We start from the raw sequence: 23,092 nt of genomic DNA, 5'->3' as shown, positions 1-23,092 counted from the left end.
CAGCTATAAAGTGGGGCCATGCAGCACCTTGTATGCTAAGCTTCCGGGACATGCCAGGCCCTCTGCCAGGGCTTCTCCAGATTTTACCTCAGCCGTTTTCTAAGAGGGAAGGAATGCCACCCCCATGTTCCAGACGAAGAAACTGAGGCTCAGAGAAGCCGGGCCCCTGGCCTGGGTTGTCCATGTGTCTGCCAGACCCTGTAGCCTGCGCTCAGCCCAGTGCTGTGCCCAGCAGTCCAGGGGTCTGAAGGTCACGTCCAGCCCTCGGAAAGATGCTGGGCTGGCCCAGTGGTTCCTGAGGTAAAGGATCTCCTCCCATACCTTGGCATATTTATTGAGTGCCTACTCTGCAAACACTGGATACAGCAGTGGACAAACAGACCCTGGGATGTGCATTTTGTGTGTGTGCGCGCACGCATGCGCATGCTCTTCTCACACACACACACACACACACACACACACACACACACACCCCTAACCCTCCCAGTCCTGGGGAGCGGGATCACTCTACCCCACCTCCCTGCCATTTTATTGGTTGGGAAACCACAGCTCCAAAAAGAGAAGCAACTTGCCTACAATAGTCCAGCGGGGCTCTGAGTTCCTGGCCCTGGGCTCCCCTGCGGCCAGCTTCAACTGGGCATGGTAAGAGGAGAGAGGCCCGGCCCACAGGCAGGCTAGGGGACCGGAGATGCAGCAGGCAGAATCGATCCAGGCTGCCAGAATGTTATCGGATTGTTCCTGGCTTCTGGGCCCTCCTTCACCCTCGGCTCCTCCCAGAATCCTCTCTTCTTTGCCCTCCCCTTCCTGTAGCCCCTCCGAGTACAGCCTGGGAGGCAGGGGAGGAGAGGAGGAAAGGGTGATTGCTCATTCTTATCTGGCTTCTGAGTGGGTTGGACACAAAGGAACAGACAGCAGGGGGGACTTCCTGGCCTGAAAGATGGGGCCACATCCCCAGGATGGAGGGGTGCGGAGGTGACTCAAAGACCCTCACATTGCTGCCCCCCCCTCCCCGAAGCTTCCTGCTGTTCCCCACCAGCGGAAACTCCAGGCCGCTGGGAATGAACTTCCCTCTGCAGGAGCCAGGCCACTCCTCTCCTCACGGGTGGACTGGCCCTCTTGTCTCCTCAGTGTACCTCTGGGAACAGCCGGACGAGGGGCGCCTAGAGACACCACTCAGCTTAGAGGATCAAATACTCAACTCTATGTTCGAAGCTTGTGACCCCCAGAGGACAGGTGGGAGGGCAGGGTGGGCCTGGGAGCACTGGGTGTCGGGGAGATAAGCAATAATAAGGGGCAGAGATGGGGGCCTTGGAACTGGGGAGCCTTAGAGAGAGGAATGGGGGTCTTGTATGACAGTGATTATGGGAAGCTTCAGGAATGAGTTGATACGGGCATGGAGGCCTTTCAGGCAAGGACAGTGAGGGGAAGAAAACTTGGGGGATATGAAGAGAAGAGGGTGGGGCTTCAGTGCTTGGGGGAGGAAGGAGGGGAGGGGAGCCACTGGGGGATTAGCTGATTCTCTTTGCTCCACCCTCTGAGGTGGATCTGATGACTTGTGAAAACGTGGACTTAGAGGAGGGAAAGGACTTGCCCAAGTTGTCCCAGCCGGGCTGTGGTGCAGGGGTGCCACCAGCCAGCGATGGCCTAATGTCCCCAACTCCCCAACTCCCACGCCCCCCCACCTGCCCCCGTTCCCTCCTGGCATGCTCTGTCTCCAGGCTCTGTGGCTGTGACCCGAGTACTAGCCTACCTGGAGGCTGTGACAGGACAGGGCCCCCAGGACACACGCCTCCAAACACTGGCCTGCAGCCTGGATCCCAATGGGGAGGGCCCTCAGGCCACTGTGGACTTGGACACCTTCCTGGTCGTCATGCGAGACTGGATCACTGCCTGTCAGCTGGATGGGTGGGTCCCTGTACCTCCACCCTCACCTGGGAAGTCCTTCCTAAGCTCTAACCTCATCCTTCCTTACTGCGGCCAGCACCCTGTGGGCACAGGGCTCTCCTGTGGTTGGAAGGAGGCTGAGGAGAGACAAAGTAGAGAGATGGGGTCGGGGAGCAGCAGAGTGTCTGAGGACAAAGTGCCTGGGAAGGGGATGTGAAGGGGGTCTGGGAAACAGACATAAAAGGGGCTGGAAGGAGGAAACCGGGGGCGATGGGTTAACAGATGCCCCTCACCCTCCCTTCTCCAATCCCAGTCCTTGCCCTCCTGCTTTGCCATCTGGCCCCAGGCGCTAGCCATCTGGCCCCACCTCCCTCCCCATGGAGCTTACTCACCTAACCTGGCCCCTCCTCCAGCCGCCCAAAAACCCCTGCTGGGTTTGAGGATGGCTGCAGGGGGCTCTAAACCTCATCCCTTTGATATAGAGGATTAGAGCTGGAAGAGGAGACTACCTTCGAGGGAGCCCTGACCTCCCAGCGGCTGCCATCTGGTGAGAATGCTTTATATAGAATGAAGCAGGCTGGCCCAGGGTCAGACAGTGGGGGGACTTCCCACTCGGCAACAGAGCAGGAGATAGAGCGGGACCCCAGGGACCTTTGCTCTAGCCTGGAGCTGTGAGTTTGGCCTTCTAGGAGCCTCCCCACCCTCCTTGAGCTTTGTGAGTTGTTTCCAAAGCCTTCCAACACCAGCTCTGTTACAGAGTCCCGCCAGGCCCCGCCCACCTCTCCTCTCATCCAGCCGGGATGCCCCAGGCTACAGTCCCTTGCTCTCCCACTCACACACTCACAGACCTGCATGCCTTTCCCTCGGAAATCTGATAATCTGATTAGTTACTTGCCCTGCCTTGGTTAGTTGATTTGCTTACCATTGTATCCCTAGGACCTCGCACACAGGAGGTGCTTGGTAAACATGTGTTTGTGTTCTATTCCTCCAGCCTTACAAACACAAAAGCAAATGAAATAGAATTTACTTGGCATTCCTTGAACCTCCTCCCTTTGGGCTTAGGGGCCAAGGGAGGGCTGTGAGCAGGGGAGGGGCGGGTCAGCTCTGGGTGGGGGAAGGACAGAAGGGGAAGCTGGAGGGGAGGAGGCTGGGGAGGAGGTTGTGGTGAGGGCCTGCGCCAGGGTGGGGGGTGGGGATAGAGAGGAGGTAGCAGGAGCAAGGGATCCAGGTGGCAGTGTGGGGCGGGGGGGTGGGAGGAGGAACAGGTTTGGGGCCAGTGTTGGGCGTGGAAATTACAGGGCTATCTGGGAGATCCAGCCTGAGCTCACGGATGAACAAGAGGCTTTTCTGATGTTGGGTGTAGTTACAGCCTGGGAGCAGATGGGATCACCCAGAGCAAATGCTCTGAGGGTGGAAGCCAGACAAGGAACAAGCCCAGAGTCCTGGGGAGCCCCAATATCTACAGTCACTGGGGAGCCCACCACCCTCTGTCTATCTCCCTCCAGGAGGCCCAGTCACAGAGGAGCCAGCCAACCTGGAGAGCTTTGGAGGCGAAGACCCCAGACCTGAGCTGTACCTATCCTCAGGCCCCCTCTCCCCTCCCCTCCCCTCCCATGCCCTCCAGCCTGCCCAGGGCCGGGCTGGGGTTTGGGGTCCTTTGGGAGTGGGTGAGGGATAGGGGCTATGCTAACAGCTCAGGGAGAGCCGGGCAGTCTCCCACCTGCTCTTTGTCCAGAAGAGCTTGTCTCCCCACCACCCTCACCACCTACCGTCACCTGGGAAAGGCGGCCAGGGCTGTGGGTGGTGACCCCGGCCCTTCCTGCCCCCAGGCTGGGCACAGCTGACTTGCTGAGCAGCCTGGAGGACCTGGAGCTCAGTAACCGCAGGCTGGCTGGGGAGAACGCCAAACTGCAGCGCAGCGTGGAGACCGCTGAGGAGGGGTCTGCGCGCCTAGGGGAGGAGATCGTGGCCCTGCGCAAGCAGCTCCGCAGGTGGGCTGGGCCCACGTCCGCCACCCTGTGCCCCAGCCTCGCTCTCCACTCCCTCTCTCTCCGTGTCTGTGACCCCGCACGTCCGTTCTTCTTTTCTTCTATCTTTTATCTTTCTCTCTTGTCTCCCTGGTTCTTGTCTCTCAGCATCTCAAGTTCAGATTCTCTCTCTTCTTCCCTCTCTGATCTCCCTCTTAACAGCCTATTTCTCTCCCTGTGCTCTGTCTTCCTCGTGTCTGTCCTGTCCCCCTATTTCAGTTTCCCACTCTCGAGGACCTACCCCCTTAGTTTTTTAGCTAGAAATTGTCCTGTTCTCCAGGCTCAGCTCCCCCACCCCCCTTTTTTCTCTCTGAGTCTCTTTCCCCTTCTCTCTGGGTCCCCCTCTATCTCTGTCTGGGGTTTCTCTGTTGCTCTGCCTCTGAGTGGATCTCCTGTGGTCTGTCTTCCTCTCTCACGCGCACAATCCCTGCCCCACAGCACCCAGCAGGCCCTGCAGCTTGCCAGGGCTGTGGATGAGGAGCTGGAGGACCTGAAGAGTCTGGCCAAGAGCCTGGAGGAACAGAATCGCAGTCTCCTGGCCCAGGCCCGGCAGACAGTAGGTTCCGGGCAAGGGGCACAGGGGTGTCCTCTCCCTTCCCTCTTTCTCGGAGTCTGAGCATCAGAGCCTGACGATGGGGGGGAAGAGGCAGAGGCCACCCAGGCTTCCTCCATCCCTGCACGTCCTGCTTCAGGCTTTGCCGTTCCTCTAAAGACACAGGGGCAGCAGGAGCCAGCAGGGCTCCCCAGCCCTGCTCCTCAGTGACCCAGGCCTGAGTGTGATCCCAGGGGAGGGGGCGGGCACTGTGGGGGTAAGGAGGCCCCAACAGAAGCCTCTGTCCTCTCAGGAAAAGGAACAGCAGCATCTGGTGGCTGAAATGGAGACGCTGCAGGAGGAGGTGAGCCAAGGCCCAGCTCCCAGCCCCGCCTCTTCCCGGTCCTACCCCCGGTGCCCCAGACACCCCAGCAGCCCGCAGACCAAACACCCTTCAGTCTGGTGCGGGGGACCCCAGGGTCCCAAGGTGTGGATGTCCCTGAAGGTCGCGACATCACTGCATGTGAGAACGTGGTGGACTGCCTGGGTCCCCTCTCTGTGCCTCAGTGTCCTCACCTGTAAAAAATGGGCAAAATAATAGAATCTCCCTCAGGGAGTTGTGTAAGATTTGAACAAGGGATGCTTGTAAAGCCTTGGACACAGTGTGGAAAGTGCTCAGTAAAAGTTTAGCTAGTGTTGTTCATATATTAGTTGTTTTTTTATGGTGGAAAGAACACAGGCCTTGAAGTCAGCCAAGTTCAAATCACATCTCTGCCACTTACATGACAGGCAACCTTAGGCATGTGACTACCCCTTCCTAAGCTTAGCTTTCTTATATGTTTTTTAATCCTCACTTGAGGATATGGTTTTTTTGATTTGCGAGCGAGAGGAAGGGTATGTGGGGTGGGGGAGAGAAACATCAATCCGTTGCCTCCCATACACGCCCAACCGGGGATCAAAGCTGCCACCTTGTATGGGACAACATTCCAACCAACGGAGCCATCCAGCCGGGTCCTTAGTTTTACAGTATTTTCTAAGAACGGAGGAGAAGGGCATCTGTTCCACAGGGTTATTATGGGAATTAAATGACTGCTTTTAGCCCAGAGCCCAGCACATAATATGAACAGTCCCAGTTCAACTTCACGTCTGGTTCGAGCCACATTCCATTTGAGACAGAAAACATCATCTGAGTTCATTTTGAGTCTACCTAATCCAGTGGTTCTCAACCTTCCTAATGCTTCGACCCTTTAATACAGTTCCTCATGTTGTGGTGACCCACAACCATAAAATTATTTTTGTTGTTACTTCATAACTGTAATTTTGCTACTATTAGGAATCGTAATGTAAATATCTGATATGCTATATGAGTTTTCCGATGGTCGCGACCCACAGGTTGAGAACCGCTGAATCCCTTTAGGTGGAAACTGAAACTCATCCCTTGATGATGAATCTTGTCACTGTCCCCCCACAAGGTGGCATCTAAGTTGCTGGAGACTCAGGCAGAACCTTTGTGCTCCAGGAGGCGGCGGTCCTCACGCAACATCTGTTCTCTCTGCTGGGCAGGATTGATGTTCGTACTCCCATCTGGTCCTTGGCCTTACTCACCACTGCATGCTGGCATCCACTGGGAGGCTGGCATGGCCTTCTCATCCCTGGACATACAGTCTTTGCCGCATCTGCTGGTGGTGCAGGAGCCCCGTAAAGGCACAGGGGCTCTCGCCCAGCCACTCCTGTACCCATCTAGGGGCACAGCGAAGGTGTAGCTGTTTTCCTGTGACTGTGGCCATTGGGGCCTCCCTGGTCCCTCTCTGCCTCAACAACTCGCACAGTTGTTTCTATTCCATTATTCACATGCCTTGTTGCTTCTGCGACTGAGCTGGGAAACGCCTCTCTCAGATTCCCACATGTCCCAGGGGTTTTGTGGTTCAAGTGCATCCATTCTTTCCTTTTTAATATATTTTATTGATTTCAGAGAGGAAGGGAGAGGGAGAGAGAGATAGAAACATCAATGATGAGAAAGAATCATTAATTGGCTTCCTCCTGCATGCCCCACACTGGGGATGGAGCCCGCAACCCGGGCACGTGCCCTTGACTGGAATCCAATCAGGGACCCTTCAGTTCGCAGGCCAGCGCTCTACCCACTGAGCCACACCGGGTAGGGCAAGTGCATCCATTCTTGCCCCCCACACAGCTAACCCTGAGCTTTGATGTCTCATGGCCTATTTTCTCTCTCTTGCTCTCTTCAATTCTCCTGCATCCCTCCCCCAGCCCTACTCTGTCTGACCCCTTCCCCCCAAATCTTTGTCCTATGTCTACATATGGCTGTTACATTTAAATCTAAAAATGTTTCTAGTATTGTTTTCTGGCCCTTCCATGAAAATCCCTCCTTTGAGGCTATGGGAACTCGCTGCAAAATGGCTGCCACAGTGTGAGGCATGGGATACAGAGAGGATGTAACTGTTTCTTCTAGAAATTCTCTTTTTAAAAACCAGGGGCTTTCCCTAAAGCCTCTGGCAGAACCTCCGTCTTTGAGCAAAGTGGCAAATGATAATAGCCCAGCCACTCCTGGGATAGCACAGCCCCTGATGGGCCGGGAATCCTGATTAACAAGCGCTTTGGAAGATGTCTGGTTTGCTTTGGCAGCTCTTTGGCTTGTTTTTCTGTCTGTGGCCTTGTGATCGCAGGGGGCTGTAACAGCTCCCAACTTCATGTTCTCATTCAGAGCAGGACAAGGAGGGGCAAGGGGGCTCAGCAAATGCTCCTCTCATGGCTCTCTTTTCATCAGAAGGGAAAGCTTTCCCAGGAGTAACCGCACCACCACCACCACCACCACCACCACCACAGCTGCCAGGGAGGCCGGGAGAATATCTTCAGCCTCTGGAGGGGGACAATGGCTGCTGGGTCACCTAACCTCCCCAACTCCCGAATCTGCCAAGATTCCCATCCTGATTCACCTCCAGGGCTAAGGCTGGGGACCCACCTGCCCACGTAGGGAGAGGACCTCAATGAAAGCAGAAGAAGGAATAAGCAGGGTGAATGGCAGCCAGCAGTCTCTGCTCCTCCCAGCCCAGAAGGCCTGTTGCCAGATCAAGTGCCTTGAGCTGCGCCTGGGACATCTTAGGCGCTCGATAACTGGAGCTATTCTTGGATCCCTCCCCTCCACCTTTCTCCCCACTGGCTGCTGCCTACAGAGCATCTATAGATCGAGTTCTCAAGTTACAGTAGAATAATGCTGGAGTAAGGGACACTCAGCTTTCCCTAGGAGAACCTATGGAGCAGGCTCAGGTTACTGCAGGAGAAGGCAGGAGCGGCTGAGTAACCAGGTTCCCTGCCGAGTAGCCTAGGATCCAGCCTGCAAGTCCCGACCAGGTGAACAGATGTTGACGCAGCATTCCTGGCCCCTCCGTCCTTCCTCCGCCCTTCACCTGGCATCCAGGCCAGCTGGGACTGCGAGGGAGGAGGGCAGCTAATGGAGGACTTGCAGGGAAGCCGGGCTGGAGAGGAGGAGGAACTGGCCTTGGTATCCTCAGGGGCACCAGGATGAGGGATGTGGCAAGGGAAATCAGCTGCCTCCATGCCCAGAAATGCTCTCCCCATGATGCCTCATCAAAACTCAGTGCAACTTGCTAGGTTTTTGGTGCCCAGAAACTCTAGAATGGAATTTGGGGCATTTCATTCTCAGTCCTATTTCATAGCTAGCCCTGCCCACTGGCTTCTCCTGGCCCACTTGTCCCCTTCCCCTGCCCCCTCCCCCCACCCCTTCACCCTTGAGGATTCTGCCCCAGCACTGCCTCCTCAGGAAGCTCCTCATCAGGGCTCCCAGCAGGCCCAGGCCCTAGTCCTCATCAGAGTCCACCTCACGTTATCATCAGCTTCTGCGCTGGTCTCCACCTCTAGTAATGAACTTGGGACGAGAGATGCAGCTGGTTCCCCATTGTCACCCAAGGCTTCATCTGGCTCAGAAGAGAGACAGGTTATAAGCACAGAATTTGGAGTCAGATTTGAGTTTGAGTTCACTTACCATGTGACCTTGGCCAAGTTTTTTAACCGCTCCGATCCTCAATTTCCTCTCTAAAATTGGGGATGATGGCAGTTAAAACTATGTTAGGACAGCCAGACATTACATTCTTCCTGAAGGGCACATGACCTGCATCGCAACACCCCTGAAATCTGCCTGCCGAAAAGTCAAAACAAGGTCTGGGCCAGGCCCTGGACCTACCCACCAGTTTACAGGAAATAATGAAGATGCGGGGACATGGAGAAGGAGAACACATAAACCAAGTGCACAGTTTCCACAGGACAACCTGGTTTCTTCCACAAAAGAAGGACCCCAAAAATGCCAGGATTGGAAAGTGGGGGACCACTCAGTTAAAAAGAATTGAGACATTTCGACCAAAAGCCTGTGGATCCTCATTCAAGCAAAATAAATGAAACATTTGAGAGAAAAAAAAATTTAAAAAGAGCACAACTTGGGTGTGAGATGGTACTAAGGAATTATTAATTTTGTTAAAGGTGATAATGGTAGGTATTGTGGTTTTGCTAAAGGTAGAGTCCTTAAGTAGGAGATTAAAATGCTGGAGTAGTTAAACGTGAAATAATATGATGCCTGGGATTTGCTTTAAAATAATCTGGTTAAACCCCAAACAAAACAAACAACCTGCATGATAGAGAAGAAACAAACTGGGAAACTATATAGTTATTGAAGCTGGGTGATTGGTAAAGGGTTTCATTACACTGTTAGTTTTACTTTTGTATGTGTTAAAAATTCATAATCCAAAGTTTAAAAATTTGTAAACATTTTTTCAATTACAGTTTACATTCAATATTATTTTGTATTAATTTCAGGTATATACATAGTGGTTAGACAATCATATGCTTTATAAAGTGGTTCCCTGATATTTTCAGTACCTACTTGGCACCATTTATAATTATCACAATATTATTGACTATATTTCCTATGCCATACCTTACGTTCCCATAACTATTTTGTAACTACCGATCTGTACCTAATCCCTTCACCTTTTTCACCCAGTTCCCTAAACCCCCCTCCCTTCTGTTCTGAACCATCAGTCTGTTCTCTGTAACTATAAATCTGTTTCTGTTTTGTTTGTTCACTTACATTGTTTAATTTAGATTCCACATAAAAATATTCTGAATATAACATTTACCAAATACTTGATATAGATCAGGCATTGTTCTAAATCAGTGGTTCTTAACCTTTGGGTAGCGACCCCTTTCGGGGTCAAATGACCCTTTCACAGGGGTCGCCTAAGACCATCGGAAAACACATATATAATTACATACTGTTTTTGTGATTAATCACTATGCTTTAATTATGTTCAATTTGTAACAATGAAAATACATCCTGCATATCAGATATTTACATTACGATCCATAACAGTAGCAAAATTACAGTTATGAAGTAAGGCGAAAATAATTTTACGGTTGGGGGTCACCACAACATGAGGAACTGTATTAAAGGGTCGCGGCATTAGGAAGGTTGAGGACCACTGTTCTAAATGCTTTGTGCTATTAACATGTATTTGCATTAATTACCATCTGTAGACCTGGGGAAGTCACTCAACCTTTATGTGTCTGAGTTGCTTTTTTGTTTGTTTTTTAATTGATTTTTAGAGAGAGAGAAACATCAGGTTGTTATTCCACTTACTTGCGCATTCATTTCAGTGGTTGCTTCTTGTATGTGCCCTGACCAGGGATGGAACCCACAATCTCAGCATATGGGGATGACACTCTAACAAATTAAGCTACCCCACCAGAGCTGACTTGCTTTTCTCTTTAACATAGGGGATAAGAAATGAGGTTTTTTTACTCATTTACTGCCAGGTGCTCAGTAAATGTTACCAAGTATGATTTAGTCCTCACAGCAGCCCCATGAAGTAGGCTCTAATCTTCATTTTTATGGATGGGGGATGGACTGATGCACAGAGAAATCAAAGCTGAAATTCCATATGCTGGTCGGAGGGGTTTCATGGGCTAAAACATAAAGTGCTTAGCCTGAAGCGTGATGCACATCACGTGTCAGCAAATGTCAACTGTGGGTATTAGCATCGCCATTTGCTGACGTGAACATAACCAGCCATTCCTCCTTCCAGAATGGAAAGCTACTGGCAGAGCGGGATGGAGTGAAGAGGAGGACTGAGGAGCTGGCCATGGAGAAGGATGCTTTGAAGGTGCTGCCCCTCCCTAGTACCTTGACAACTTCCCACCACCCCCAGGGCCATATTTACCATCTCCGGTCTCAGCCACCGAGGCCTGGTGACAGCTGGGAACTTCCATCAAGCCATCAGGTTCCCAGGGCTGCCAGGCAACTTGGCTGAAATCCCTGTCCATGTAGCTGATGTCCAGATCCCTGGAGGGAGGTTGAGCAGAGGGGTTCGGGAGTGGGCAGGACAGATGGACAGACTCCTTCCTTGGCAGCGGCAGCTCTATGAGTGTGAACGCCTCATTTGCCAGCGGGACACCGACCTCTCCGAGGTAAGGGGCTGGGTGACATTTGCTTCCATGTGCACCTGCCCATCTCCTGCCCTGAGTCAGCAAAGGGAGGCCTGCCTGGCTCTAACCCTGGGATAAGCAAACGACCCAGCGGGGTCACAGGGTTCCACTGAGGTCACAAGCACGACCCTGAGGGATCTCGCCTTGTGGTTCTGCAGCTGAGCTGGGAAATGCCTCTCAGATTCCCAGATGTCCCAGTGGTCCAAGTGCATCCATTCTTGCCTGCCTCAGGGCCTATGTTCTCTTTATTGCTTTCTACTTCAGTTCTCCTAAACCAGTGATGGCGAACCTATGACACGTGTGTCAGAGGTGACACGCAAACTCATTTTTTTGGTTGATTTTTCTTTGTTAAATGGCATTTAAGTATATAAAATAAATATCAAAAATATCAGTCTTTGTTTTACTATGGTTGCAAATATCAAAAATTTTCTATATGTGACACGGCACCAGAGTTAAGTTAGGGATTTTCAAAATGCTGGCACGCCGAGCTCTAAAGGTTCGCCATCACTGTCCTAAACCCTTCCCCAGCCCTAAGGATCTCCGCACGAGCCCCCCAAATCTTTATCCTACATCTGCATATGGCTTTTACGTTTAAATCTAAAATTTTCTATTGTTTTCCAAACCCAGTGCTGTCCCTCGGGCCCTAGCCCTTCCCCCAAGCTCACCCTGCCCTCCCCCATGCTCACCCACCTCCACTCAGCCTCAGTGTCTGAATGAGGTTGGGCCCAGTCTCATTGGCTTTGGGCTTCCCCAGCGCACGTGCCACGCCGAGAGTCTGGCCAAGACCTTGGAGGAGTACAGGACAACAACCCAGGTAACCCAGGCTCCCTCGCCGCCCTTGGCAGCCCCCTGCTCGGCCTGGCTCTCCCCCTTCTGCCATCTCCGAGATTCACTGCCTCTTTCTGTCTCTGTCACCGTCTCAAGTCTTCTCCTCTCACTTCCATCTCCACTGTCTGATGTATGTCCCTCTCTCTTCCCCTCTCTCTGCCTTTTCGCTTTTTCTCTTTCATTTCTCTCTGTATCTTTGTTTTCCGTTCACTTTTATTCTCTGTGGGTGTCTTCTCACCACATCTCCCCTCCTTATCTCTCTGTGTGTCTGCCTGGCGGGCGTATTTAGGTCCTTGCGCAGCCCCTCTCTGGATCTAGTCTGCCCCCCAGGGTGACTCCTCTCTCTGTCCCTGGTCTTACACCTCCTGTGTCTCTGCCTCTCTTCGAAGCCTTTTCCACGTGTCTCTGTCTCCGCCTTCCTCTGCTTGGTTTTCCTGGCTGGCAGGTTACCTTCTGGGTTCCTGCTGCGCTGTCTCTCCTCAGCCTCTTAGTTTGTCACTGCTTTCTTCCCGTGTCCTTGGCAATATGTGTCTTGAGGAACCCAAAGAAGTCAGGGGAGTAGACGTGACCTTGGAAGAGGAGCCTGGGGTGGGGGTGGGGAAGAATGGAAAACCAGGTGTCCCTCCCTCCCTCCTTCGCAGGAACTGAGGTTGGAAATCTCACACCTGGAGGAGCAGCTGAGTCAGATCCATAAGGGGCCAGATGAGTGAGTGGAACATGAGGGGTGGAGGAGGCAGGAGGAGAGCCCAAGGGCAGGGACCTCAGCCTCCAGCCCCTCGGTGGGCAGGGTGGCAACCCCAGCACAGGCGACCGATAGGTGGTGGGCAGGCACAGAGGCCGCCCCCCTCCTGACTGTGTGGCCAGGCTATCCAAAGCGGCTCAGGCGAGAAGAGCGGACTGGACCAAGCTGCTGCCCCCATCACTGGGCATGGAGATCCAGGCCATTCAGCAGGTGGGTCTGGCACCCCTGGGAACACCCAACCCACCTTGAGCTGAAACTGACCCAGCCCTGACTCACCCTAACCCGTTTCTCCTCAGGACCGTCTGTCCTCACCTCTCCTTATACAATTCTTGGTCCTGGCACCAAACTCATCCTGGGTCCTGCTCCCACCCTCCCCAGCCCAGCCTCATCTCAGCTTCTTCCACCTCCCACCCCCCAACACACACACACCTCAGCCCATCTCCATCCCCATCTCTGACCTGCATTGTGCCTTTGCTTGGCCCTTCCTGACCTCAGAAACAACTTTCCCAGAAACAAGAAGAGGCAGCCACCACTCTCTCCAGCCCTCTGTGCGGGGTGTGGCAGTGGGAGGAGGGCAGCAGTGAGAGCGACGACGCTGAAGCCGAGTTTGTGCCTGAAGCCGCAGCTGAGGGACAGGTGAGCACGGGAGGGGCCGTGAGACCAGTGGAGTCCAGAACTGGGGAAAGGGCCTGGGACCCCATGTACCTGCCCTGCTCCCATTCACTAGGCAGTTGTTCCTGAGGGACACAGGACCCAAGCCAGACAGGACACCATTCCTGCCCCTTAGGGACTGGCCTGCTAGTGCGGCAGGCAAAAATGAAGAAAGCCATCACAGATTCCTTTGTGATGTGATGGTTGTTTAGAAAACACTGTCAGAATTCACCTTATTGCCCTGACCGGTTTGGCTCAGTGGATAGAGCGTCGGCCTGCGGACTGAAGGGTCCCGGGTTCGATTCCAGTCAAGGGCATGTACCTTGGTTGCGGGCACATCCCCGGTGGGGGGTGTGCAGGAGGCAGCTGATCAATGTTCCTCTCTCATCAATGTTTCTAACTCTCTATCCTTCTCCCTTCCTCTCTGTAAAAAATCAATAAAATATATTTTTAAAAAAGAAGAAATCACCTTATTTGAAATGGTACTACACCCTGGCCGGTGTGGCTCAGGTGTTAGGAACATCATCCGATACACTGAAGGGTCTCAGGTTCAATTCCCAGTCTGGGCACATGCACAGGTTGCAGGTGCATATGAGAGGCAACCAATCAATGTTTCTCACATCAATATTTCCTTTCTCTTTACCCGCCCCCACCTCTGCTTCCCTCCCTCTCCCTCCCTCTCTCTCTCAAATCAATAAAAAACATATCTTCAGGTAAGGATTAAAACAAAAATTTTAAAAATTAAAAAAATAGTACATACATTTACAAAACAGTCAAGGAGATGTAAAGTTCAGCATAGGGAATATAGTCAATAATATTCTAAAAACTGTATGGGGCCAGGTGGGTATTGGAAATATAGGGGGGACACTCTAAAGTACATGAGTATCTAACCACTATGCTGTACCCCTGAAACCAATACAAAATAATATTGAAAGTAAACTGTAATTGAAAATAAACTGTAATTGAAAAAATTTTCTAATTAAGTTACTATATCCTTAAAAAATAAGATAAAATAAAGAAATAGAACAGTACTACAGTGGGAAGTGAACGGTTCCTCTTGACCCTGTAAAGATACATTAAGCATTTACCTTAGCAAATCCACTGTGAAATCTTGAACTCAGCAATAGCCATTGTTGCCCTGGCTGGTGGCGTTCAGTGGTTAGAGCATTGGCCCACAGACCTTTGGTCCTGGGTTCACTTCCCCATCAAGGACACATACCTTCGGGCTTTATCCCCAGCCCCATTTGGGGTGCCTGCAGGAGGCAACCAGTCGATGTGTCTCCCTCACATGGATATTTTTTTCTCTCTCTCTCTCTGTCCCTCTCCCCTCCCTTTCTTCCACTCTCTCTAAAAATCAATAGAAAAAAATATCCTCAGATAAGGATTAACAAATAAAAAGGAGCCATTGTTTTATGAATTTTGTAATAACCTGAACAATAATATTACATAACTTTAAATAACTGAGGCAACTCATCTTTTTTTTTTTAAATCCTCATCCAAGGATATTTTTCCATTGATTTTTTAAAAAACATATTTCCTTATTGATTTCAGAGAGGAAGGGAGAGGAAGAGAGAGACAGATCCATAAGGGGCCAGAAACATCAATGATGAGAGAGGATCATTGATGGGCTGCCTCCTGCACGCACCCTAATGGGGATCCAGCCCACAACCCGGGCATGTGCCCTTGGCGGGAATTGAACCTGGGACCCTTCAGTCTGCAGACCAATGCTCTATCCACTGAGCCAAACCGGCTAGGGCTCCATTGACTTTTAGAGAGAGTAGAAGGGAGGGGAAGGGACAGAGAAAGAGAAACATCAATGTGAGAGAGACACATCGACCGGCTGCCTCCTGCACACACCCCGACCAGGGCCAGGGATTGAGCCTGCAGCTGAGACATGCCCCTGGGAATCTAACCTGGGACCATCAGTCCACAGGCCATTGCTCTATCCATTGAGCCATACTGACTAGGGCGAGAGAACTCATCTTTAATGTCCACACTAAGAAGTGCCATTTTAATCTATTAGTGCCAGAAGAAATTTACTTATTTATTTTAGAGAAACATAGATTTGTTGTTCCATTTATTTATGCATTTATTGGTTGCTGCTTCTTATATCTGCCCTGATCAGGGATTGAACTCGCAACCTTGGTATAGCAGAACAACACTCTAAGCAGCTGAGCTACCTGGCCAGGGCAACCAGGAAAAAAAAATTTTTTTAATTTTTTTTTTGGTTTAATCCTCACCCAAGGATATTTTTCCATTGATTTTTTGGGAGAGTGGAAGAGAGAGGGAAAGACATGAGAGAAACATTGATGTGAGAGAAACACATTGATTGGTTTCCTCCTACACGATCCCTAAACAGGGCCTGGGCCGGGGAAGAGCCTGCAACCAAGGTATGTGCCCTTGAATCAAATCCGGGACCCTTTGGTCTGTAGGCCCGTGCTCTATCCACTGAGCAAAACTAGCTAGGGCTAAAGTAATTTTTTAAAATATATTTTTATTGATTTCAGAGAGGAAGGGGGGGAGGGAGAGAGGGAGAGATAGGAACGTCAATGATGAGAGAATCATTGATTGGCTGCCTCCTGCAGGCGCCCTACTGGGGATCCAGCCCACAACCCAGGTGTGTGCCCTGACAGGGAATCAAACTGACTTCCTGGTTCATAGGCCGACACTCAACCACTGAGCCACACCGGCCTGGCTCAGGGATGCATTTAGAAAACAGTGTCAAGTTGATTGAAGTCGTAGGATAAGATGTCTGGAAAAAACAGAGAGGGACCTTGGTCCTGAGGGAGAACAGATGACCAAGACCCTGGGAGGAGAATGGAGTTTGAAAGGGGACCACTGAGCCCCTTTGGGGCCCAGGTGAGAAGTTTGGGGGACCTGAACTGGGTCCTGACGAAGAAAGGGACTTGATGTGGCCTAGAACTGCTCCAGTTTCTGCTTCTGGGGCGGGGGTCAGTGAGGGGGGGTAGAGCTGTCCTCGAGGAGGCCCAGGAGGAAGGCAGGTTTTTTAAGAAGATGGTGAATGCTTGAGGTGGTAGCCCGGAGATCTAACCTTTTTTCCCCCCACAGAGGAACTTCCAGGGAGAGGCGGCGTACCCGCATGAAGGAAGGAAGGAGCAGTTAATGTGGTAAGAAGCCTGCTCCTCCCAAACCCATCCTCTGCCTTGGGGTGCCACCTCCTGATTCTCAGACAGAGGGAATAGAAGAACTCTAAGAGCCCTGCTGGAGCCTCATCACTCACTCATTCATTCATTCATTCATTCACTCACTCACATGCTGAGGCGACCCTGGGCCTGTGGACCAGCATGAGTCAGATCCAGCCTTGCCCTCAGTGACTCCCGGCCTCGGGGAGATAGCCCTGGCCCACAGAGTCCCAGGAGGACATCCGGCACCTGACCCCGCCCAAGGGAGAGGGAGGCGATGCCTGAATGGGGTCTTGTAAGAGTGGTATTCGTATAGGAGACTCTTAATAAAAGAAGATAATTGTCAGGGAGATGAGCAGCTCAGTCACCCGGTCACTCTCACTGAACACACCTCTCCAAGGCCTCTAGGGAACCTGGGATAAATGAGACCCAGATTGGGCCCCTGGGGAGCACCCAGGCAGTCACGCAATCATGAGGGCTCTGGGGTCAGACACCTGGAGTTCAAATCCCAGCTCAGTCCTTTTGTGATAGAGGATGTGTCGGTGCCTTTGGCATGGTGCCGTGGACCTGTGGTTGTTATGAGGCTTGTGTGCAGGCCTTTGAGGCTAGAAACAGCACTAGATGCCTGCAGGAACCCTCCTTGGGGCCCTGTCCTGGGGGCCTGTGGTTTCCTGTGGTGCCACCCTCTCCCCCACCCCTCTTTCAGCTCCTGGCTGTAGCAACTAATGAGGCTGCCTGCCATGGGCTCTAATTGGACTGTCTGGGAAAGCTGAGGTTGGGAGGGATGGGGGCTCCAGAGATGTGACCTCCCCTCAGTCACCGAGAAATGAAAGGAAGAAGGGGAGGGGCTAAGTAGCAGCGGGGGCAGGGGCTGGACATCTGAGCTGGGGGGCAGGGGTGGTGTGATGCACAGATCGGGAGGATGGGAGTGAGGGAGGTAGTGAAATCGGTGGCCCTGGAAGTGGCTAGGGTTAAGGGCCTGAACCTTGAGAGGGGCTGGATGCTTTTTGGGGTGCTGACTGTATCCTGAGGGTGTCGGGTCTGAACCTGGGGGGCCAAATCCCTTGTTCCCAGCGAAGGTGATGGCTAGGAATGTGGGCATCTGGGTCTCCAGGGGCTATCCAGGCTGGCAGCTCGAGACCCGAGCCTCTAAAGAGGCATTTCAGGCACCTACGAACCTCAGTGGGGCAGAGGCTGGGCTCATACCCGCTAAGAGAAACGGCCTAGGATGGGAGTGGGCCCTACACAGTCGGATTCTGGAGTTCGAGTCCTGAAAAAAAGAGCCAGTGAGACTGAGGCTCAGTGAAAATGGTGCAGCCCCGCAGGAAGCAGGGGCAGGGGCTCCTCGGGCCCTGGTCCGAGCCTCTGGTGCTTTGGGAGTGAGAGCTGGCAGCCTCGGCTCCTCGCTGGCACATCACCTAGAGAAGTAGCCCCTGAGAAAGCCAGTGAGATAGAGACCCTCGCACCCTTTTTGAGGTCACAGATGCAGGTCCATCCTCCTTAAGGCCCCAACTTTAAAGGTTCCCCTGAGCCCCTCACGAGCACATGGGAGCCAGGCAGAGGGAAGAAGCTTGCAGTGACATTGTTGTCGCCCCAGGTTGCCCAGAAGAGAGGAAGAGGAGGAAGCGGAGATCCAGGTCACGGTAGGCAGTCCCCGCACCCTCCCCAGTGCCCATCCACTCCGGGCCCTTGGAGGAGACTGATGTCATCACAGCTCCTCCCAGCTCCCGCCCGCACCTCACTTCCCCTGAGCAGACAGAAAAATCATTTGGCCAAGAGATAACAAGGCCCTCGCTGTAGCTAATGAGAGCGGATGGTGCTGTGGGTGGTGGCCTACAGGCCAGTGGGCGGCCAGAATGTTCCCAGGGGACCCCCCCACAAGCACACACAGGGCTGCAGCCGTCACACCACCGGCCTCACAGACGTGGCTACACCCCCGGATTGCGAAAATGCACACGCACATGCGCCCACACACAGGAAGGGGCTGGGCCCTCCGCAGCGGGCCTCACACCCCCTGCCCAGCACCACACACGCCGGGTCCTTTGCTTTTCCAAGCAGCAGGTGACCATCCCATTCTCAGACAAGGAGAGGGAGGGAAGGAAATGTGGTGACGTGAGTGAGGAGCCTGCAGTCCTCGGCTGAGGGTGTGAGACCCCAAGTGTGCCAGGCACCTGGACCCTGCAGGGTCCAACCATCCCACACGGTCTCTCTGAGCAGCCTGACCGCAAAGCCCACCTCCTTCCCGCCACACCCTCTGTGGAGCCTGGTCCCACCTCCGCTTCCTCAAGCTGGTGTGATGATCCTCACCCAGCTCTCGGCTCTCGGGGGGATGAGGGTTAAGGATCGTGTCGGAAAGGGCCTGGCTCCAGGCCTGACACAGCAGGCACACAGTAGGTGGCCGTGCTGCAGGTGGTAGCTGGCACTGGTGTTCTGTTACTCGTTATTTATTCCTGTATTTCTATGGCCACTGGATGCTTCAGAATCCAATGGAAGTGGAAATAATCAAGTTGAGGAGCTCACACAGTTATCGAGCACTCACCATCTGCCAGGCGCTGTTCTGAGCCCCGTGCTCACTTTTTTAAACCTGAATTCACTCAGTCAGTCTCCACTTTAGGCCTGTGAGGTGGGCACTGTCGTCATCCCTGTCCAGCAGGTGGGGAAAGTGGGGTGTGGAGAGGTCGGGTGATGTGCCAAAGGACACACGGCCAGGAGCTGGCAGAGCTTGGACCCCAGCCCGGCAGTGTATTTCAGTGTTCACGCACAGAGCCATTCATTCACTGTGTTCCACCCCCTTCCATGGGATCAAGTTCTGCCCAGGACCCCATGTCCCAAGTTTGTCATCTCCTTTGTCCTTCCAGGCTGATCTCTCCATCCTTCCTGGAGACATTCCAAGCAGCCCTCCTGAGAGGTACTGGGACCCCCAGGGAGTGGGAGGGAACTTGGGGACAGTGTCCAGTGTGACTGCCCTGCCTTCCTCTCTCTCCAGCAGCCCCCCGCAACCAGACCTACAGCACGCGCTGGTGCCTGTGGAGAGGAAGCTGGTTCCGGTTAGGAGGCCAGTCTGGAGCCACTTCTGCCTGTGCCCCCTGCACCCCCAACCCCAGCAGCTCAGGTGAGCCCCAAGGTATCACCAAAAGGAAATGGTGGTCAGTCATCGGGGCACATAGGCTCCTCTGGGCCCTGCCCTAAGCACTGTCCTGCCACCCCACCAGGGTCAGGCGGCATCCGCTGATTCCCGCGCCTGTCCTGGGTCTCCTGCTGCTGCTGCTGCTCTCCGTCCTGCTGCTGGGCCAGCCCCCGCCCCCCACCTGGCCCCACCTCCAGCTCTGCTACCTTGGCCCTCCCCCAGTGTGAGCCATGCTCCCCGCCCCTCAGAGCAACGTCTTGTTCGGTGAATTCCCGGACTCTTTACTGTTGTTCCTGTTGTGCCACTGTTATCACGACCCCAGATGCAGTTCAGAACTCCAGCATCCACGCCCCAGAATGGGGTCTTTATGTGAAGTCTCTTGGTTTTGTGATGGTTTTTACTACATTTCTTGATAATGGCAAAACGCGCCCAGTAATGGAGTAAGTGCTAGGGGTTTATTGTCCTCACAAAACGAGCCTGGAGAACAGGTCGAGGCCCACAGCTCCGTCTCCACAGCCTCCGGCTAGGGCGCTGAGTCTGACCCTCCTAGCCCCTCTCGTGCTCAGGGGATGGAGGACACTGTGGCTTCATACATCGTCTCTGCAGAGAAGGCGATGTGGCCCTTCTTTTTTATACAGAAAAGCAGTAGCCTTCCCAGCGCCAGCAGCAGACCTGTGTTTATATCCTGTTGGCCAGACTGTTTGGCATCATCACCCCGGGCTGCAAGGAGACCAAGCGCCTCTCCTGGCAGAAAGAGGGAGATGTGGCTGGGCACACACCACAGATGTCCGTCCGCTACATGCTAACGGCCAGGGAGTGGGCCGGGCACCATTTGTTCTCCACAAACACACAGTGATCGTCCAGTCACAGCTGGAGGACATCACCTGACTCAGCCTGGAGGCTAGAGGTTTCTCCCCAGATCCATGACATCTGTTGAGTCTTGAAAGGTGGGTGAAGTTGGCTGCAATGAGCAGGGGCTGAGGAGGATGCTGCAGGCAGAGGAAGTAAATATGTGTGGAAACGGGGTGGGAAAGATCCCCTCCCTGTGTGGAGAGCCATTGGCAGCACCGTGCTGCTGGGATTAAAACTAACAGAGCCCGGCCAGTGTGGCTCAGTGGTTGAGCGTCAACCTATGAACCAGGAGGTCACGGTTCAATGCCTGGTCCGGGCACGTGCCGGGGTTGAGGGCTCAATCCACAGTGGGGCATGCAGGAGGCAGCCAATCAATGATGCTCTCTCAGTACTAATGTTTTTATCCCTCTCCCTCACCCTTCCTCTTTGAAATCAATAAAAATATTTTTAAAAATTGTTTAAAGAAAATGATGTGAAGCCAGGAATTGAAGGCTACAGAGTGGTGAAATTAAGATAGGTGGGCAAGAGCCTATGAAGGGTTTTAGACACCACCGTGAACTTTACTCGTAAGTGCCCATGAAAGGGCTTGAGCAGAGAAGGGACAAAATTAACTCGGAGTGGGAAAGAGACCGAGCCTGCATAGGGGATGAGTAATGAAGTGAGGCTGAGGCAGGAGCTGGGGAGAAGGCTGGGGAGGCCTGAGCTGGACCTGATGTGTGGGTGGAAAGAAAGGTGGAGAGAGGCAGGGCAGGAAGGACAGAGTCAGGGATTGACAGGCTGTGAAGGAAGAGGGAAGGACAAGGACAGTACCCACCCTTCTGGCTAATCTATACTAATAAAAGGGTAATATGCTAATTAGACCAGGAGACCTTCCAGATGCCCTTCCAGACAAAGCCATGGTGGCAGGGCCGAGGCAGAGGCGGTTAGGGGCGATCAGGCCAGGAGGGGAGGGCAGTTGGGTTGAGCAGGCTGGCAATGGGGGGGGGGGCAGTAGGGGACGAGAAGGCTGGCGTGCAGAGTAGTTAGGGGTGATCAGGCAGGTGAGTGGTTAGGAGCTAGCAGTCCCAGATTGTGGGAGGGATGTCAGACATCTCCTGAGGGGTCCCAGATTGGAGAGGGTGCAAGCTGGGCTGAGGGACATTCTCCCCTCGCCCCTCTGCACAAATGTTGTGCACCAGGCCACTAGTAGACTATAAAGCCATTCCCAAGATGGGGAGCCCATGAGAAGGAGCTCATATGGAATGGGGTGGGGGTCAGGGTTCCCAGAGGTGGCTGGAGCCCTGAGCTCTCCGTCTGGAAATGGAGGTCTGGGTGTTATCCGCTGTGGAGATCTAGGGAGGAAGTAGAGTGTGTGAAGGGCAGAATGAGGCTACTCAGCGTCTAGAAGAGGGCCCGGCATATGGTAACTGCTTGTAAGGTTGTAACTCCATCTCCCCATCAGCAGAGTGGAAAGGTTTAGACTTTGAAGTTGCACAGGTTTGGGTTCCAGCTATCCTGTGCTTCGTTAGCGCTGGCAACTTGGGGAAATTAGTCCTGACTTTCAGAGTCTTATTTGTAAAATTTGGCTAACTGGATGATTTTGAAGATTACAGTTATTCAGTATTTCAACTACGCAGAAACAGACCCACCTCATGGCCCAAAGGGCAATTACAGCGCGGTGCAAATTATGGGAGAGCTTGCCAATAACCAAGAGTCCGCCCCGCCCCCTTCGGTTAACGGCCACGCCCAGCTTCACCCCTTCGCTAGCAGACCAATCACAGTGCGGTCCGCGCGAGCTGCGCCGGGGCCACGTAGGAGGAGGTTGTCAGTCACCTCGAGGGGCGGGGCTGGAGGGCTGGCCGAGACTCCAGGATGGCAGGTTCTGATTGGCTGCTGTCTCGCTTCCCTGGCAGCCCAGGTGTCTCCCCGCCCCCGCCCCTGACTCGGGGAGCCTGATGACTGGTTCTCTCTCCTCTTTTCCGCCCCAACCTGTCGCTCTGACGGTCTCCCCGGGACACAGGAAACCCTGGAGAAGCTGCTGGAGATGCTTGGAGAGAGGGGGAAACCCTTTTCTAGTAACGTTCGCTTCGTGCGCGGCGCAGTTCGGAAGTCCTCAGTGTATCCGATTAATCCTCAGATGAGGAAAAGGATACTCCGAGGTTAGCCCTTTCCAATACCACACGTCTGGGGAGCCTGGTCTTCACGGCAGGTGCAGCTCACATCAGAGTCCCTGATCGCACCACTGCGCCCAAAGAAGTCGGGATAAGAGAGCGGGAACGGCGAAATTTAGAGACTAGTGAGAGCGGGAAGAAAGGGACAGGGTCCCAAAGGAAGAAAAGTAGGAAGACACGAAGGAGTCAGGCAGAGAGAAAAAAGTGAAGAATGGAAGGAAGAGTTTTAGGGGCAGCAAGAAGAGAGAGGAGATAGAGATTCCCAGGGTGAAAGAGAAGTACGAAGACTCAGAGAAGGGAGGACAGACACCTAGAGAGCGACGGAGACGCAGAGAGGAGAACAGAGCCTCAGGGGTGGGAGGAACAGAGGCTCGGAATGAGAGGGTAGAGCAGAGATGGAGAGGTGGGGCTGTGCAGAATGGAGGGGACTGAGGGGTGAGGTGCCAGTGTAAGCGGTGCTGGGCCCGCTAACACCCCCCACCCCTACCTTACACACACGCACACACACACACACACGCACACGCACACGCACACACGAGCGCAGGAAGGAGGCGGAGTCCTGGCGCACGGCAGGGTCTTTATTAACATGCCCGCGGGCGCTCAGCGCGCGTCCAGCACCAGCAGCTTGTGCATGTACGAGTTC

General features: G+C 53.3%; 1 protein-coding gene across 2 annotated transcripts; it reads left to right on the top strand.

Annotated features, from left to right (window-relative positions):
* Positions 1–875: 875 nt before the first annotated feature.
* On the top strand, positions 876–20,303 carry CCDC155 (coiled-coil domain containing 155). Of its 2 annotated transcripts, none has more exons than XM_015565434.1 (18): positions 876–1,233; positions 1,719–1,905; positions 2,367–2,431; positions 3,390–3,456; positions 3,714–3,875; positions 4,350–4,467; positions 4,757–4,807; positions 10,557–10,634; positions 10,882–10,938; positions 11,711–11,770; positions 12,426–12,490; positions 12,649–12,736; positions 13,037–13,162; positions 16,247–16,305; positions 17,918–17,963; positions 19,179–19,228; positions 19,307–19,432; positions 19,533–20,303. In XM_015565434.1, the coding sequence occupies exons 1-18, from the start codon at positions 957–959 to the stop codon at positions 19,672–19,674; spliced, it is 1,824 nt and encodes a 607-aa protein (XP_015420920.1). In that variant the 5' UTR covers positions 876–956; the 3' UTR covers positions 19,675–20,303. The 2 variants fall into 2 exon arrangements, with proteins under 2 accessions (XP_015420920.1, XP_015420919.1); XM_015565433.1 differs by having other exon boundaries at positions 13,022–13,162.
* The last annotated feature ends 2,789 nt before the right edge of the window (positions 20,304–23,092 follow it).

The sequence above is a fragment of the Myotis davidii genome, unplaced genomic scaffold, assembly GCF_000327345.1.
Source record: "Myotis davidii unplaced genomic scaffold, ASM32734v1 scaffold2100, whole genome shotgun sequence".
Classification (NCBI taxonomy): domain Eukaryota; kingdom Metazoa; phylum Chordata; class Mammalia; order Chiroptera; family Vespertilionidae; genus Myotis; species Myotis davidii.
This window is presented reverse-complemented; position numbering and strand designations above follow the sequence as displayed.

What these genes read in the sequence shown, in the direction of transcription:
- CCDC155 (XM_015565433.1), top strand. Translation starts at nt 957, where the DNA reads ATGGAGGGGTGCGGAGGTGACTCAAAGACCCTCACATTGCTGCCCCCC. An exon ending in AGGAAGGAGCAGTTAATGTG is followed by an intron (nt 16,306 to 17,917) that starts GTAAGAAGCCTG and finishes TTGTCGCCCCAG; the next exon opens with GTTGCCCAGAAGAGAGGAAG. An exon ending in CCCCAACCCCAGCAGCTCAG is followed by an intron (nt 19,433 to 19,532) that starts GTGAGCCCCAAG and finishes CCACCCCACCAG; the next exon opens with GGTCAGGCGGCATCCGCTGA.